General features: G+C 39.1%; 2 protein-coding genes across 6 annotated transcripts in view; one reads left to right on the forward strand and one right to left on the reverse strand.

The window, feature by feature from the left end:
• The window catches only part of Mcc (MCC regulator of WNT signaling pathway), a 472,630-nt gene that overhangs the window by 381,578 nt on the left and 74,760 nt on the right, over window positions 1–16,292 (reverse strand). For 3 of the 4 annotated variants that reach the window (XM_087592842.1, XM_087592841.1, NM_001170534.2), the window contains one exon: window positions 6,859–7,103. The exons of the other annotated variant lie outside the window; for it this stretch is intronic. In XM_087592842.1, the coding sequence (XP_087448968.1) occupies window positions 6,859–7,103 (245 nt within the window). The remainder of the gene's footprint in view (window positions 1–6,858; window positions 7,104–16,292) is intronic. 4 annotated transcript variants of the gene reach the window in all.
• Window positions 1–16,292, forward strand: part of LOC147999768 (uncharacterized) — a 173,773-nt gene that overhangs the window by 102,645 nt on the left and 54,836 nt on the right. The gene's annotated exons all lie outside the window — the stretch shown is intronic.

Here is a 16,292-nt window from a genome sequence, read left to right on the forward strand (position 1 = left end):
GAAGGCGAGATGCTGCTGCTCGACTGATGTGTTAAACACAGTGGGTTTAATTAGGCCCCAAAGTAGCAGGCGCTAGGTGGGTAGCAGCAGAGATGAGTAGCCCAGGGCAAAGGCAAGGTTAGTTAGCATTATAGACTGCACAGGTAAAGGAATTTTTACAATGGCATTGCTTGTGTGGCCCTTTGGTATTGGTTAACCACTCATGATCTTTTCAGGAATGAAATAGTTAAGAAGCCTACTAAGTTTTTGTTTGATCTCTGTAAGCAGAAATTTTCACAAATAAATTTTTAAAGGCTCCCTTGAATTGTCATGATAAGAATCTTAGTCTGTGAAACAATGTCCAGGCTTGAGCCAGTTTTCAAATCCTGAACCCCTTGAATAAAGGGATTCCTCTGAGGGACTTTCCTAAAATACCTAAGATTTTTACTTTCAGCCTTTCTTCAGTTCTTCCCTAGAAGGTTCTACAGCCTGTAACTGTATACTAAGGAGAAGAAATCCAAGCAGTTACGGAACACTCAGTTGTTTTCATCTAGCAGAGTAGTCACTTGGCTGATGAATAAATGGGTGTGTGCTAACATGAGTTGACTTCCTATCTTTCTTCAAGACCCTGGAAACTATGTGCTTGCAATTTCTTGGAATGGTCCTTCTAATTTGACCAGACAATAGTGCTCATTTTAACTTGTATCCTGGTTATCTAACGTCTTATGTTAGAATTACTTGGAACTGGGGATGGCAAGACACACTTATTACACCAACATTCATGGGCAAAAGTAGGAGGATCAAAAGTTTACTCTCTGTGACCTGGTGAGCTCACTGATACCTTGAGCTACATGAGTTGCCACTCTTAAACTGAAGTTGCTAGGGACCCAACGAATCATCTCTTTCAACATTTCAATGTTCTTCACACTTTGCTTGGCTTAGAGCCTCTTTCCTCCTCTAAGGGAGAAGGAGCCTACTATTAACTTGTCAGTACAGTGATAATCATTATGGGAACTATCACTTATTGAAAGCCTACTATCAGTAAGCGCTGCATAGGTGCTTCACAGGTGGTAGCTTATTAGATCTTCCCAACCATACTATAATATAAAAGTTTATACTCTAACTTTAGACTTAAGGAAGTAAAATGAAAATCAGAATAATTAGGCACCTACCCTGAGTCAAATAGGAACTCAGTGGTGACCTGGTATCTTTCAAGCACATAATACAAGTCAATTGCCTAAAAGTCATCTAGTGCACACAGTAAATATTAGTAAATTTAACCATTTGTTATTGCCATGGCTTTAATTACCAAACTATACAGCTGAAGTCTGTTGGTAAAGATATTACTTTTAAGATGACTTTAAATGAATATGAAAATGTAGTAATTCCTAGTTGTGCTGGTTCCCTATTTTTTCCCCAAACTATATTCGAGCCAAGAATGCTCTGTGAGTAAAGATCTATGGTCAATTAAGCAAGGGAACTGTGATGTATTTTATTCCTCTCCAGGAGAGTCCCAAGAAGCATTAGCGCATTAAAAAACATTCTGGAACATCTTGCAGAAAAAAAATCCTATTAATCTGCTTTAACCCAAACTTTTCAGATTCTTTGACAAAGGAATCCTTTCTTCTCACAATATTTATGATCTTCCCTTGAAATCACCATTCCACAGGAAACACTTGGGATAAATGAATCTATTGAAATCCCTCTTCCAAGTTGAGCATGTAATGTTTTGACAGTTCTTTTTCTGCCAACTCGATTCCCTGCTATGCATGTGCTGTGAAATGTCAGAGCCAACAATAAAGTTTCTCTGACAGTTAATCATAAAACTCAAGGTTTTTTAGGCTTTTCACATGACAGCTCGACATTCTTTTTATTTTTCTCTATCTTAGAGAAAAATCCCTACATTTTATAGCCACAGGTAAAATCCCTACATTTTCTTAAAGTTCATGCTCACAGTATTTTCAACTCTGGTTACAGACGATATAAGTGCAGTGTCTCATATTTTGTAATCTGAGTGTCATTGCCAGGACTGACATAGCTCAGCACTACTTGCCTAGAATGTGTAGGAGACTGAGTTCAAGTTGCAGCTCTGTAATTGAATTTCTCATGTTATACTTTCCTCTACAATTAAACTGTTAATTTGTTAATGTCTGAAACTTTGCACTGCACTTTTGTGCATCCCTAAAGGTCCATGCTCATGATGTAGTCCACACATATTCATTTATCATCTCCTCATCAAGCATCTCCCAAAAGTCAGGTACTCTTCTAAATGCCTTACTAGTTCCCTTTCTTATTGTTGTGACAAAGTACATAAAAAAAAATTAAGGAAAGCAGGGTTTACTTTTGGCTCACAACTTGAGGATGCAGCCTATCCTGGCAGGAATTTGAGGCATGACAGCCTCTGCAGTCAGGCAGCAAGAGAGAGATGAATGCTGTGGTCTCAGCTCATTTTATCTTTTTTATTCAGAGCAGATCTCCAAGTCATGGGATGGTTCTAACCACATTCAGCCTTGTAGAAAGTCTTCCATAGACACACCCAGAGGTTTGCCTCCTAAAGAATTCTGGATACTATTAAATGGACAACCATTATTAAATGCTACAATGCTGGAGTGTTGGAGCAAAAGAGAAAGTCAAGGGCATCAGTACTCTCATAGAAGCTTTCTTGTATGGGGGCGAAGGGGGTAGATCCATACTGTAGTGTCAGGGAAGGCCATGTGATATGCAGTTAGTGGGCAAGAAAGCTTGAAAATGTAAATGAAGGGAGGGAGCTTTAGCTTGAGAAAGGCTGTCCTGATAGCCTATCAGTAAGTTGAATCTGAGTAACAGGGAAAAAACCAATCATACTATAAGAAGGTTGCAGAAAACATTGTTTTAAATCAGAGGAGCTGGCTGAATTTGCTGAATTGGAATAATAGCAGGAAAGCCAGAGCAGAATATACAGTGTAAGTCACCGAGATCAAATCAGAATAGCAAGCATGGGCCAGACTTTGGATTTGTGGAGATAAGGAGCATGCAGAATATTAAAGACATGGACCTAGTCTTAACATGTTTTCACAGAGTTAAAAGACAAACATGACTTCAGAGCAGAGAACACAATGTTGGGAGTAGGAAAGAAGTAGAAATGCACTTTAAGTAATCTTTATAGGCACCTACAGATATAGTAGTCATTTAGACAACATGGTGCAGGAGAGCAAAGTTCTGGGTCTACTTGGCAAAAGACTCAGTGGATGGCTGGAAAGTTGGCACAGTGATCAAGAGAATGTGTGATTCTTACAAAGGATCCAGGTTTGATTCCCAGCATCCACATGAAGGGTCACCATCTCTCTGGGCACCAGACACACATATGGTACACAGATGTACATGCATGTAAAACACTTATACATATAAAATGATAAAAATAAAAACTAAAAAGACAGAAGGAGTCAGAGTCATCAATGGGACTTTTAAGCTTGAGAAAAGAAGTAGACAGGGACATTTCTTAGACTTGAATATTTCCCAAATCATGATAGCTTTGGGAGGAATGGGCTTTAGAGAAAGCATATAGAAGGAAATGAAGTTATTATATTTAATTGCATTCAGGTTGGGATGCTTATGAGTGATGCAGGAATACATATGACTTTTAGCTTATTCTAGACCCCATGGAAATATATATACAAATCACTGGCACTAAAATGCACATGTTTATAACCATGAGGCCAAATGAAAACACCTAAGAACATTCCCAGATGCAAGCACTCAAACCTTAAGAACTGTGATCTAAATAAACTTTCTTTATAAAGCTGTCTTGTCTCAGTATTTCATCAAAAGTAATGCACAATGGCCCAATATGCTTGCACTCAGTTCTCAGTATGAACTGGCCATTGCTAGTTGTACCTGTGTATTAACTCATTCTCTGCAAATAATATTTGTCCCTATTCTACACTTGAGAAAGTAGAGACACAGAGAGTTGAAGTGATTTGTAGAGTGTTATGTTGGCACTACAAGTGACAAAAAGATTCACACTCAGACTGAAGCATCAAGGACCAGAATAAACTGGTAGGGGGTTTCACAGCTTCTGTCTGGTTTGTTTAATTATTTGTTTTGTTTTTCTCAATTCATGATATGTGTTGTAATTATCTCTTTTCACTCACTTCTTCTCTTTCAAGAGCATGAATTTATATCAAAAGCTGAAAGACAATTATTTTTCAGCCTTTTCTCTATTGAGGCAATTTTGTGGGATTAAACCAATGTGATGTTACCATCAATGTTTTTCGAAATTCCCTTTTAGGATTTGTATCAGCTTCAATTACATAAAAATTAGAAAAATGTTAGTTTGCTGTGGTGGTATACACCCATAACCCCAGCACTGGGCAGGCAGAGTCAGGAGGATTACTGTATGTTTAAAGCCAGCCTGGTGTACATAGTGAGTTCTAGGTGAGCCAAGGCTACACAGTGAGATTCTGTCTTAGAAAATAGAACAGAACCAAACAAAAAGGCCTTGTAACAGTCACATCCATATTGAAAATGCATTTACCCATTGTTTTAATGACTCTATAGCATTAAACTATTGAGATATTTCATGGTTTAACTCCCACAACACATACATTTAGAGTGTGTAAACACGCACTTGTATTTATACAAGAAATCTGTGTTCTGAAAAGAAAAAGAAAGAAAGAAAGAAGGAAAGAAAGAAAGCAAGGCAGAATGAAATAATTTCATTCCTTCATTTAATATTTATTCAGTGTCATTTTATGTTAGGCAATCATTGTACACTGTGTCTTCAAATATTATATATAAAACTATGAAGAAGTGAAGGGAAAAGCTTTAAGATACCAAACAAAAGCTCTGGGATGAGTCCTTACTACCCAATAAGTGGGAGGGAAGAAGGAAGGAAGGAAGGATAGAAGGAAGGAAAGAAGAAAAATAAGCAGAATAAACAAACAAACAAACCACACGCAGAGGGACATAGCCAAGAAGACAGTGCAAGAGACAATGAAAGACAGACAGACAGACAGACAGACAGAGACAGACAAAGATGGAGAAACAGAAACCACGAAAGACTTCAGAAGCCAACATACCAAATGTATCACTGTTTATTATTCCTATATGGTGATGTTAAAATGATTTTTATTTTATATTGTTTACCTTTCCCAACATAATTTTCTACAGTGAACATATATTACTTTAATGTTAAGAAAAATATTTCAAAATAAAACATGTATACAAATTTTGCTGAGAGCACATACATTACTGTAATAGCCTTTGGAGCTACAGAGCAATCCATATTGGTAGTAAGGCCTGGCAGGAATATGACATTTTTATTGTTTCAGTGACTCAATAATAATGCTCTAATGACTCCACTGTGGCCTAGTATGTTTTCTATTGCTATAATAAAGACTATGACCAAAAGCAATTTGGGGAGGAAAGGGCCTCTTTGATGTTAGAGTTTACATTCAGTCCATCATGAAAGGAATTCACAGCAGGGACTCAAGACAGGAACCTGTAGCAGAAGCTGAAGCAGAGGCCTATTGTCTTGCTTCCCCATGGCTTGCTCAGTTTGCTTTCTTATACAGTCCAGGACCAGATGCCCATGCATGGCACTGTCACCAGTGAGGTAGACCCTCCCACATCAATCATTAATCAAAAAAATTCCCCACAGAGGAGCTTATTGGCAATCTGATGGAGGGATTTTCCCTAACTGAGGTTTCTCATATCAGATTACTAGCTTTGATCAAGTTGAAAAACAAACAATCAAAAACAAAAATCAAAAGTTGCCATGACACATTGTCAGGAACATTGGTCTAGGTATCCTCTCCCACACCCATCTGTATGGTGTGGCACCTACAAAACTTCCTAACTGAAACAACTGATGGAAAATCAATGTGAACTGACCATTTTTCTTTGACTTGAAAGCATAAAACTGAGAAATGATCTAGGAGACAGTTTCCAGGTTTAAAAAATCCCTGAAGGGCTAGGCATGGTGGTACGTACTTTTAACTGAAGCATTCAGGCAGTTCAAGACCAACCTGCTCTAAAAACAAAATATATGTAGAATACTTATGTTTTTCTTGCCCCTTTGTTCCATCTACTTTTTAAGGCATCTTTTTGCTTTTCAGTAGTGTAAGATTTCAAACATTAAAAAAAAACCCATAATAGATGGGTCTGGCAAGATGTCTCAGTGGGTAAGAGTGCTGGCTGCTCTTTCAAAGGACCTGCAGTTCAATTCCCAGAACCACATGGCAGCTTATAACTGTCTGTAACTCCAGTTCCATAGTATCTGATCCCTTCACACCAATGCACGTAAAATAAAATTAAATAAAATTTAAAAGATATACCTATACTTGAGTACTCTAAAGAATGTGTAAGAAATGTCACTTTTTATCACCGGTGTTATTATCAAAATTGTTAATAACTTCCTTTATAATGGCTTGTCTTGTACCAGAAGAAATTATAACATCCGCAAAAGGAGGAAATTATCTATTAAAAAGTAGATGGATTTTAACTAACTCTATACTAAGCAGATCCTAGGACTACTGATAAAGTTAGTCTTTCCCAAGCTTTTGCATTGTCTATCCTCCCACCCCCTCTCTTGGTCTTGCTGTATCATCTAGACTGGACTCAAACTCACAATCTCCCTGCCTCCTGCCCCTCAGCACTGGGATTACAGACCTTTGGCATCACACGTGGTTCTCCAGAGATTTGAATTTAAAAGGACTATTGTAGCTGGAAAATGTGAGAATTGATCTGAAAGACAAAAAAGCTAGGAAGCAAAAAGCCAATGGAGATAAGCTGTCACCCGGAGGGAAGTCTCAGATGAACACAAGGGGACAGGGGCGACCACTTGGTTTAATGTTGCAGGGACAAAGGGGCATGATCATACTGACACTTGGCCATACCTACCCAGACTGTTGTCACTTCTCGTAGGCCAGGAAGTGATTCTTTCCCTCAGCTTCTTTTTACCAGACTTGTCTGACTTCATGAACAGGTCTACTTCCTCCTTCCTAATCTCTCTAACAAGCTGCGTGTGGCACCTTGTGAAGTCTTGGAAGGAAATCTTCCCGTTCTCATCTGTGCCCAGTTGGCTCATGATCTCAGCCACTGACTCTTCCATATTCACCTGTCGGCAGACCATTAGCAAGTCATTCCTGTGGGAGTGAACACAGGAGGCCATGACAGAAGGGCTAGGAAAAGTCAGGAGTGAAAACAAAACAAAACTGTTTCTTAAATGCACTTGCTATAGTATACTGATTTTAAACTTTCCCATTGCTTCCAGAAAATCGGTAGTGTACAAAGTCATGTGACTGAGTGTTTGGGCTCACATCTTTAATCCTGACACTGGAAAGACAGAGGCAGGTGGATCTCTGAGTTCAACTCCAATCTGATCTACATATCCAGTTCCAAGCCAGTTGGAGCTACATATTGAGACCCTGTCTCCACCAAAACAAGCAAAAGTCTGTTTCATCTGGGTTTTCTAGACAAAAATATTTGCCATTTAGAAGGGTGACAGTACTGGTACCCCTTTCTTCTTTTTTCTTCCTATCCTTCTGAACTTGCTATCTTCATTCCTTTCAAATTAAAGACCTTAAAATTTCTTTCTTTCTGTACAGTGCAGCACCATGACTCGCAAAGGCAGTAATTGGAATATAAAAAAGACAGTTCCTTAACAAAAAACCCAGGATAGCTAAAACTATCCTCAACAATAAAAGGTCTTCTGGGGGAATCACTATCCCTGAACTCAAGCAGTATTACAGAGCAATAGTGATAAAAACTGCATGGTATTGGTACAGAGACAGACAGATAGACCAATGGAATAGAACTGAAGATCCAGAAATGAACCCACACACCTATGGTCACTTGATTTTTGACAAAGGAGCCAAAACCATCCAATGGAAAAAAAGATAGCATTTTCAGCAATTGGTGCTGGTTCAACTGGAGGGCAACATGTAGAAGAATGCAGGTCGATCCATGCTTATCACCCTGTACAAAGCTTAAGTCCAAGTGGATCAAGGACCTCCACATCAAACCAGACACACTCAAACTAATAGAAGAAAAACTAGGGAAGCATGTGGAACACATGGGCACTGGAAAAAATTTCCTGAACAAAACACCAATGGCTTATGCTCTAAGACCAAGAATCGAAAAATGGGATCTCATAAAACTGCAAAGTTTCTGTAAGACAAAGGCCACTGTTGTTAGGACAAAATGGCAACCAACAGTTTGGGGAAAGATCTTTACCAATCCTACAATTGACAGAGGGCTTATATCCAAAATATACATAGAACTCATGAAGTTAGACTGCAGGGAGACAAATAACCTTACTAAAAATGGGGTTCAGAGCTAAACAAAGAATTCACAGCTGAGAAATGCCGAATGGCTGAGAAACACTTAAAGAAATGTTCAACATCTTTAGTCATAAGGGAAATGCAAATCAAAACAATCCTGAGATTTCACCTCACACCAGTGAGAATGGCTAAGATCAAAAACTCAGGTGACAGCAGATGCTGGCCAGGATGTGGAAAAAGAGGAATACTCCTCCATTGTTGGTGGAATTGCAAACTGGTACAACCATTCTGGAAATCAGTCTCTAGGTTCCTCAGAAAATTGGACATTGAACTACCTGAGGACCCAGCTATACCTCTCTTCGGCATATACCCAAAAGATGCCCCAACATATAACAAAGATACATGTTCCACTATGTTCATAGCAGCCTTATTTATAATAGGCAGCAGCTGGAAAGAACCTAGATGTTCTTCAACAGAGGAATGGATAGAGAAAAGGTGGCACATCTACACAATGGAATACTACTCAGCTATCAAAACATTGACTATGAAATTCATAGGCAAATGGATGGAACTGGAAAATATCATCCTGAGTGAGGTAACCCAATCACAGAAAAACACACATGGTATGCACTCATTGATAAGTGGCTATTAGCCCAAATGCTTGAATTACCCTAGATGCACAGAACACATGAAACTCAAGGATGACCAAAATGTGAATGCTTCACTCCTTCTTCAAAAGGGGAACAAGAATACCCTTGGCAGGGAAAAGGGAGGCAAATTTTAGAACAGAGGCAGAAGGAATACCCATTCAGAGCCTGCCCCACATGTGGCCCATACATATACAACCACCAAACTAGATAAGATGGATGAAGCAAAGAAGTGCAGGCTGACAGGAACCAGATGTAGATCTCTCCTGAGAGACACAGCCAGAATACAGCAAATACATAGGTGAATGCCAGCAGCAAACCACCGAACTGAGAACGGGACCCCCCGTTGAAGGAAACTTAGAAAGGACTGGAAGAGCTTGAAGGTGCTCGAGACCCCATATGAACAGCAATGCCAACCAACCAGAGCTTCTAGGGACTAAGCTACTACACAAAGACTATACATGGACTGACCCTGGGCTCCAACCTCATAGGTAGCAATGAATAGCCTAGTAAGAGCACCAGTGGAAGGGGAAGCCCTTAGTCCTGCTAAGACTGAACCCCCAGTGAACGTGATTGTTGGGGGGAGGGAAGTAATGGGGGGAGGATGGGGAGGGGAACACCCAGATAGAAGGGGAGGAGGAGGGGTTAGGAGGATGTTGGCCTGGAAACCGGGAAAGGGAATAACAATTGAAATGTAAATAAGAAATACTCAAGTTAATAAAGAAAAAAAAGTCTAAATTACAAGAAAGAATTTGCCAACTGCATAATTTTAGAAATCCGTTGTATTATAAAGAAAAAATTTATGGTATAAAATTAAGAGAGCTGATCAATAGTTTCTAGATTAATAGTTTCTAGTGTCTTGCTTTTCTAAGCAAGAATCCAAGATAAGGCGATTAAGTATAATCGTTTCACAAAATGACATCCATTAACAATGGCTCCTAACTTTTTATGTTTGTGCTTTTATAAACTAGCTCATTCTTCAAATCTGTCACTCCACTAAAGAGTATTTAATGTATCAAGGTTGAGTAAGAAGTTACAATGTACCACAAAGAAATTTACTATCATGCTATGAATCACCCCCTAATAAAAAAAAAGAGACATGGGAACATGTTGACAGACCATGGAGGCTCTGATGGTCCATGCTTAGTCTATTGAACCAGGAGCTTATAAGGAGCAACAGAAACAACCCAGGTACTGGTGTGTGATCAAACTGCTGTGATTGGCAGTGAGAACTGAAGTGGAACTTAAGCTACCTTCCCATTCACAACCCAGAGCAAAGAGATTTTGTTCAAATCTTGGATTTGGAGATGTGAGCATTAAAAAAGAAAAAAGAAAGTGAATGGGAACCTTAGGTTTAGAAAATTTACCTTCAAATTTGTCATGGTTGTGCATGCCTTTAATACAGTACTCAGGAGTTATCTCTATGAATCTGAACTCAGTCTGGTCTTCATAAGTGAGTTGCAGGACAGCCAAAACTACATAGGAAGACACTGTCTCAAATATGTATGTGTGTGTGTGTGTGTGTGTATGTATATATATATACATATATATATATATATATATATATATATATATATATATATATATATATATAATTCTAAGGTGTAGCAATGGGCATAGAGAGGAAGGTCAGACCAGAGTTTTATGATTTTCACAAACTCCTCTGTATCTTTTCTTCAAATCATTTCTATGAATGATTTTGGTAAAAGTAATAACTTTACATTTTCAAAGAAGTCAAATATGTCGATAGCATAATTTGCATTAGGACATAAAATGATTATTATCTAGGAATGTAAAAAATTCCTACAATATAAGAAGGGGGGTAGTAGAAAAATGGGCAATCAATGTGATTAGCCAACCCGATGGAAAGCTGAGCGGTGGATAAGCATGTGAAAACATGATCAGTCTTACAGATGTGAGGAAAATGCAGAAGAAACCAATTTTAAAAATCAGGTTCTATTTCAATATACATAACACTCCTCAGGTAGTGTCCTCAGAATTACTAAGTGCTGGCAAAGGAGTACGGACTGGCACATGGCATGGCAGGAAGAAAAGCAGTCACCACATCTCTGGAGAGGAGTTTTGCAATGACACCATAAACACCATCTCTGGTGGTTAATCTTGAGTGTCAAACTGAAGGGATTTAGAATCACCATAGAAACAAATTTCTGTCCACTTCTATGTTGGATTAACCAGATTAAATTAATTGAGGAACACACACAAACACACACACACACACACACACACACACACACACACACACACACACACACACACACACATATTTAGGGTAGTTCTAATCCATGGGCTGGAGTCCTGGCTGAATTTAAAAGGAAAAGGAGAAAGGTCCGTAAAGACAAGCATCCATCTCTCTATGCTCCCTGACCCTGATGCACCATGACCAGCTGCCTCGTCCTCCCTAATATGATGGACTATAGCCCAGAACCCTAGGCAAAGTAAACCCTTCATCCCTTAAGTTCAAGCACTTTAGTCACAGCAAGAAGAGGAGTGTCTAACACACTCACTAATCAAATAATAACCTTCTGTTTACATGTGCTAAAGAATCTCATGTAACTGTGTAACACTTCTCTGTGTGTCCTTAGAGACCAGCACAATAACAAAGAACTGGAACAGCTGAATCCTAATGCGAACCATCATACTGACAAAAATAGCTGATGCATATTAGATGTTTAGTATGTCAGGGCCCGAGCCCTGAATTTATGTATGTGTATGTATATGGTGTATATATTACGTATTATACACACACATTAATCTCATTCTCACAATCTCCATATAAGACTGGTACTACTGTTATCTTTATTTTTCAAGCAAGGAAGCTAAGAAACAGAGGTGGTGTGCACAGATGCCTATCACGGAGAAATTTGTGTGTTGATGTATATGTGTAAACTGAGACACAATCTGGCATAGAAATACAACAGAATAGAACTTTTGAAAGACATAATTCTAAAATGGATTTCCCAGACAATAGTGAGTAGTGAGAAAATATCAAATTGAGAAATGACACAAGCACTATCCTAACCCTGTTCTATCAACACCCAGACTGATACACACTGCATATGGATTTATAGGGTTTCTGTATAAGTAATAAGATAAGGCCATCAAGCATAAATATCTTCCATACACCAACAGAGCCAACTAACCTCAACCCTTGGGGCTCGCAGAGTCAGAACCACCAACCAAAGAACATACACAGGCTAGACCTAGGTCCCCTGTACATATATAGCAGATGTGCAGTTTGGTTTTCATGTGGGTCCCAAAAAACTGGAGTCAGGGCTATCCCAAAAGCTGTTGCCTGTATGTGGGATATGTTCTTCTAGCTGGGCTTTGTCTGGCCTCAGTGAGAGAGGAAGCACCTAGCCTCGCAGAGATTTGAAGTATCGGGGCATAGAGATATCCAGGGGAGACCCACCTTCTCAGAGGAGAGGAGACATATGGGAGGATTGTGGGAAGGGGTGACAATGACCTGGAAGGGGACATTGAGTGGGATGAAAAGTGAATGAGTCAAGAGTAAAATAAAATTAAAAAACACAAAAACTAAAAGTAGTCAATTTTAAAAATACTGACATTTTTCCCTAAAAATTATTTCCCTTATCATAGAATATGCCCTTTGTTTTTAAAATGATCTTAAAAATCTCAGTGGTGGTAGATCTCTGTGAGGGGGGACCTGGAGGAGATGTGGCATTCTATATAAATAAATTGATTAATTTTAAAATGTGAGGAAGAGGAAGGGAATTGATTAAATGTGCAAACAGAGTATACTAAACATTTGTAACCTTTTGGAGACAGGGCTTTATGGACCCCTAGGCTGACCTGGGGCTCCTCATTCAGTTGAGAGTGACCTTGAACTCCAGATCCTCCTACCTTCACCTCAAAGTGTTAGGATTGCCGGTGTGCACCACCATATCTGGTCCCCATTTGTAATGTTATGTTAAAATTACAGGCAATCTACTTTCCACTAGGTGACTACATGTCAACACCATGTATTTAAATCAAATCCAAAGTCTTTCATAAATGCATTCATTCTTCCTGTCTACACAAATGATAGCATCTTATTGCATTGGCTAGTCATCTAGAAGCTTCCTTCAGAGTCATCCCCATACCTAATCAGTTGGCAAGAACTGGTCATTCCATTTCTGATATTACTCTTTCTGCTTCACCTTGATTGTCCTTACTGGTCATACTTTAAAAAAAGTTATGACATTCTTTATTATTTAATTAATTTGTGTTATGAGTGTTTTGTCTACATGTATGTTTGTACACTACATTTGTGCCTGATGCTTGTGGAGTTCAGAAAAGGGAATCATATCTTTTGGAACTAGCATTACAGATGGCTGTAACCTGCCACATAGGTGCTGGAAATTGAACCCAGGTCCTCTGGAAGAGTGAGTCATCTCTCCTGGTCATTCTTAACACCAGCATTGCTTTCTACTTAGTGAACTGTGAAATTTTCAGTATAGGGTATTCTCTTTCTGGTGGGGAACTAACAAATTGTGATGTGCCTGCCCATTCACAATCTGTTATTTGCGTTCCTATGACCCTGAGACTTTCAGTAGAATATCAGTGTGTTCTGCTTCATAGCTGTGGCCCATTGAAGTTTGTCTGGCCTTGCCTCACTAGCCTCATTTCGATGCTAAAGTCGCCTTTACTAGAGATGCACTGGATTCCTCTTTGATTGCATAATAGGCACCTTTCTTTACATGTGTTTGCTTTGTACACAGTCCCTCTGGTTAGATCACCTCTTCTCTCTCTTTCTCCAATCTCTAGTCTCTGTTTCACAGCTGACATGGACACCTTCAGAAATCCTCCCTGTGTCCCTCATGTACTTACCAGGTTAATTTGATGTCCTTTTGCTAATTCGTGAAAGCACCTGGGCTCTGATTGCTCACTTACTCTACAACATTCATTGATCTGTTAATTAATTGGTCTCTTATAATAGATCAGAGATCATCGTTGAAGGTTTCTTGCCAAGTCCAGATCGTTGCAAGTTTTCATAAGTTTAATTATTGCAGTACAGAATACTCCTTGATCTATGGTAGCTTTCTGACTATCATGGTATATCTGAATAGCTCTGACAGAGATGATAGTTTCCATAAAATTAAAAATGCATACTTTGTGGCCATTCAGAGAACAAACTTGCAAGCCTGTAGCAGACTATAAATTTCTAAAGGACATAGCACATTTTGCTCATCTTTGGGTCTGCAGTACCCAGCAACTCTTACAAAGGAAGACCTTTAATTAGGGCTGGCTTAAAGTCCCAGAGGTCCAGTCCATCATCAGCATGGCAGAAGCATGGCAATTTCCAGTCAGACATGGGGCTGGAGGAGCTGAAAGTTCTATATCTTGATCCAAAGTCAGCCAGGAGAAGACTCTTTTCCACACTGGGCACAGCCAGTGTGACCATAGGAGACCTCTCAAACCAACCCCACAGTAACACACTTCCTCCAGCAAGGCCACACCTATGGCAGCACTTCCCATGGGTCGAATATATTCAAACCAACACACAGTGAGTTGTTAAGTTGAGAGAGATCATGTTGGGGAGGACTTGAAGGGAGATGGAAGATGGCCAAAGTATGCTTTGTACAGGTATGAAATTCCCAAGGAGTAAATAACATGTCATTTTTTTAAAAAAGAAAGATAAAAGACATGGCTATGACTAAAATGTCACATTTTAAAAGTCAGTCTTTATTTTAAAAGGTCAGCTGTAATCTAAACATACATGATATAAGGACATGAACTATCATAGAAGATGGGCAAAGCTAACTGTGACCATTACCTAAACAAAGACACCTCGCACTGCATGAAATGTCTCCCTGGGACAGTCTGTAAGTGCTTACAGGTCTGCAGAGCAACGTGGGAGCCTGGCTCGGGGTCGTCTGAGCATTCATTCTCTCCCTATGTCCATTTCCCATGAAATGGCAGCTGCAGTAGCTTGACCCACTGAAAAAAGTGCTTATTAGCTATGACCACTGGTTTAAAAAAAATACAGAAAAAACAGGATGACAAAACAAGATGTTAAGATTGAAAGAAAGAATACATCAAGGCAACTGATTTATAGTATAATGTTTTTTAAAAAAAATGAAATATTGAAACACCAGCCAGGTTCTAATCACCAGACTCCTTAAAATGCTCTAATCTGGCATCTATTTTAATCCGTGTAAATTAGTATCTCTTGTGCCTTCCTGTTCGACATGACAGGCAGTAGCAACAGATGATTAAGTTTGCATTTACATTAATTAAACCTAAATAAATAAACCTAAATAAAACCTTAAAATACTTTAAATTCTAATTTAAAATAATTAAACCTAGAAACAGTATTAAAAATATTGTTCCTCAGATGTGCTAGCTTAACCTTTTAAATGCTCAGGTATAGTACTGCACCAGACAACATAGATTATATTTTCTTTTTTAGATAGCACTTTACTATATAGCGCAGGCTGAGCTGGATTCTCTGAGATGAGCCTCTCAGGTGCAGCATGAGGATTCAGATATAGAACTCTCCACTACTCCCTTTTCCCCCTCTCTGCCTCCACCCCACTACCACCACTGTCATGACATGGATCAAACTCTGAGCTTTCAAACTCAGGAGTAGAAAAGGAATCTCCATCTGAGATACATGTCTATTTTAATTATCATAGGAAGTTCAACTGGCTAGCACCGGGAAAAGAAAATAGAGTGCATTGTTTTCAAATAGCTTCAGGCAATAATACCAGTCAAGCAAGGGAACTATCTATATTACATATAGTTCTAGGTAAAGAAAGCAAGCATTGTATGGGCTGGGAGCACAGTTCAGTCAGGATAATGCTAACAATATAACACAAACATGAGAAACTGAGCTCGCAGTGTGAAAAGGTGTGCTTGTAACCCCAGCATTAAGAAGGAGGAGACAGGAAATCCTGGGGCTTGCTAGCAAGCCAGTCTAACCTACTTGAGAGCTCCGAGCCAATGAAAGAAAAATCTAGTTCTTCCTCAAATGAGTGGATGTCTCCTATGGAAGAACACTTGAAGCTGACCCCTGGCTTTTACATGTTCCTGTGTACATGCGCGTATGCACGCGTGCGCACACACACACACACACACACACACACACACACACACACACTTACTCTATACTTTTCTTTACTTATGCTTATTTTCGTGACACTCCATTCTCCAAGCAACTCTTCTCTTGGCATTTCCTGTTGATATTCCAATGGGAAAAAATATTTCAATGTGTTTCCCCTTTAGGATAGTTTTTGTTTTTTAAAACAGGAAAGTGTCATTTTATGTTAAGCAAGATTCAGTTTATTTCTATGAATAATTTGTAAAAATATCTCAGAAACAATCTCAACCATTCCTGGTGTGTGGGGTGGGTATTATACTCAGTTGAGACACCTGCATTTCAAAG

This window comes from Rattus norvegicus, chromosome 18, assembly GCF_021556685.1.
Source record: "Rattus norvegicus strain SHRSP/BbbUtx chromosome 18, alternate assembly SHRSP_T2T, whole genome shotgun sequence".
Lineage (NCBI taxonomy): Eukaryota > Metazoa > Chordata > Mammalia > Rodentia > Muridae > Rattus > Rattus norvegicus.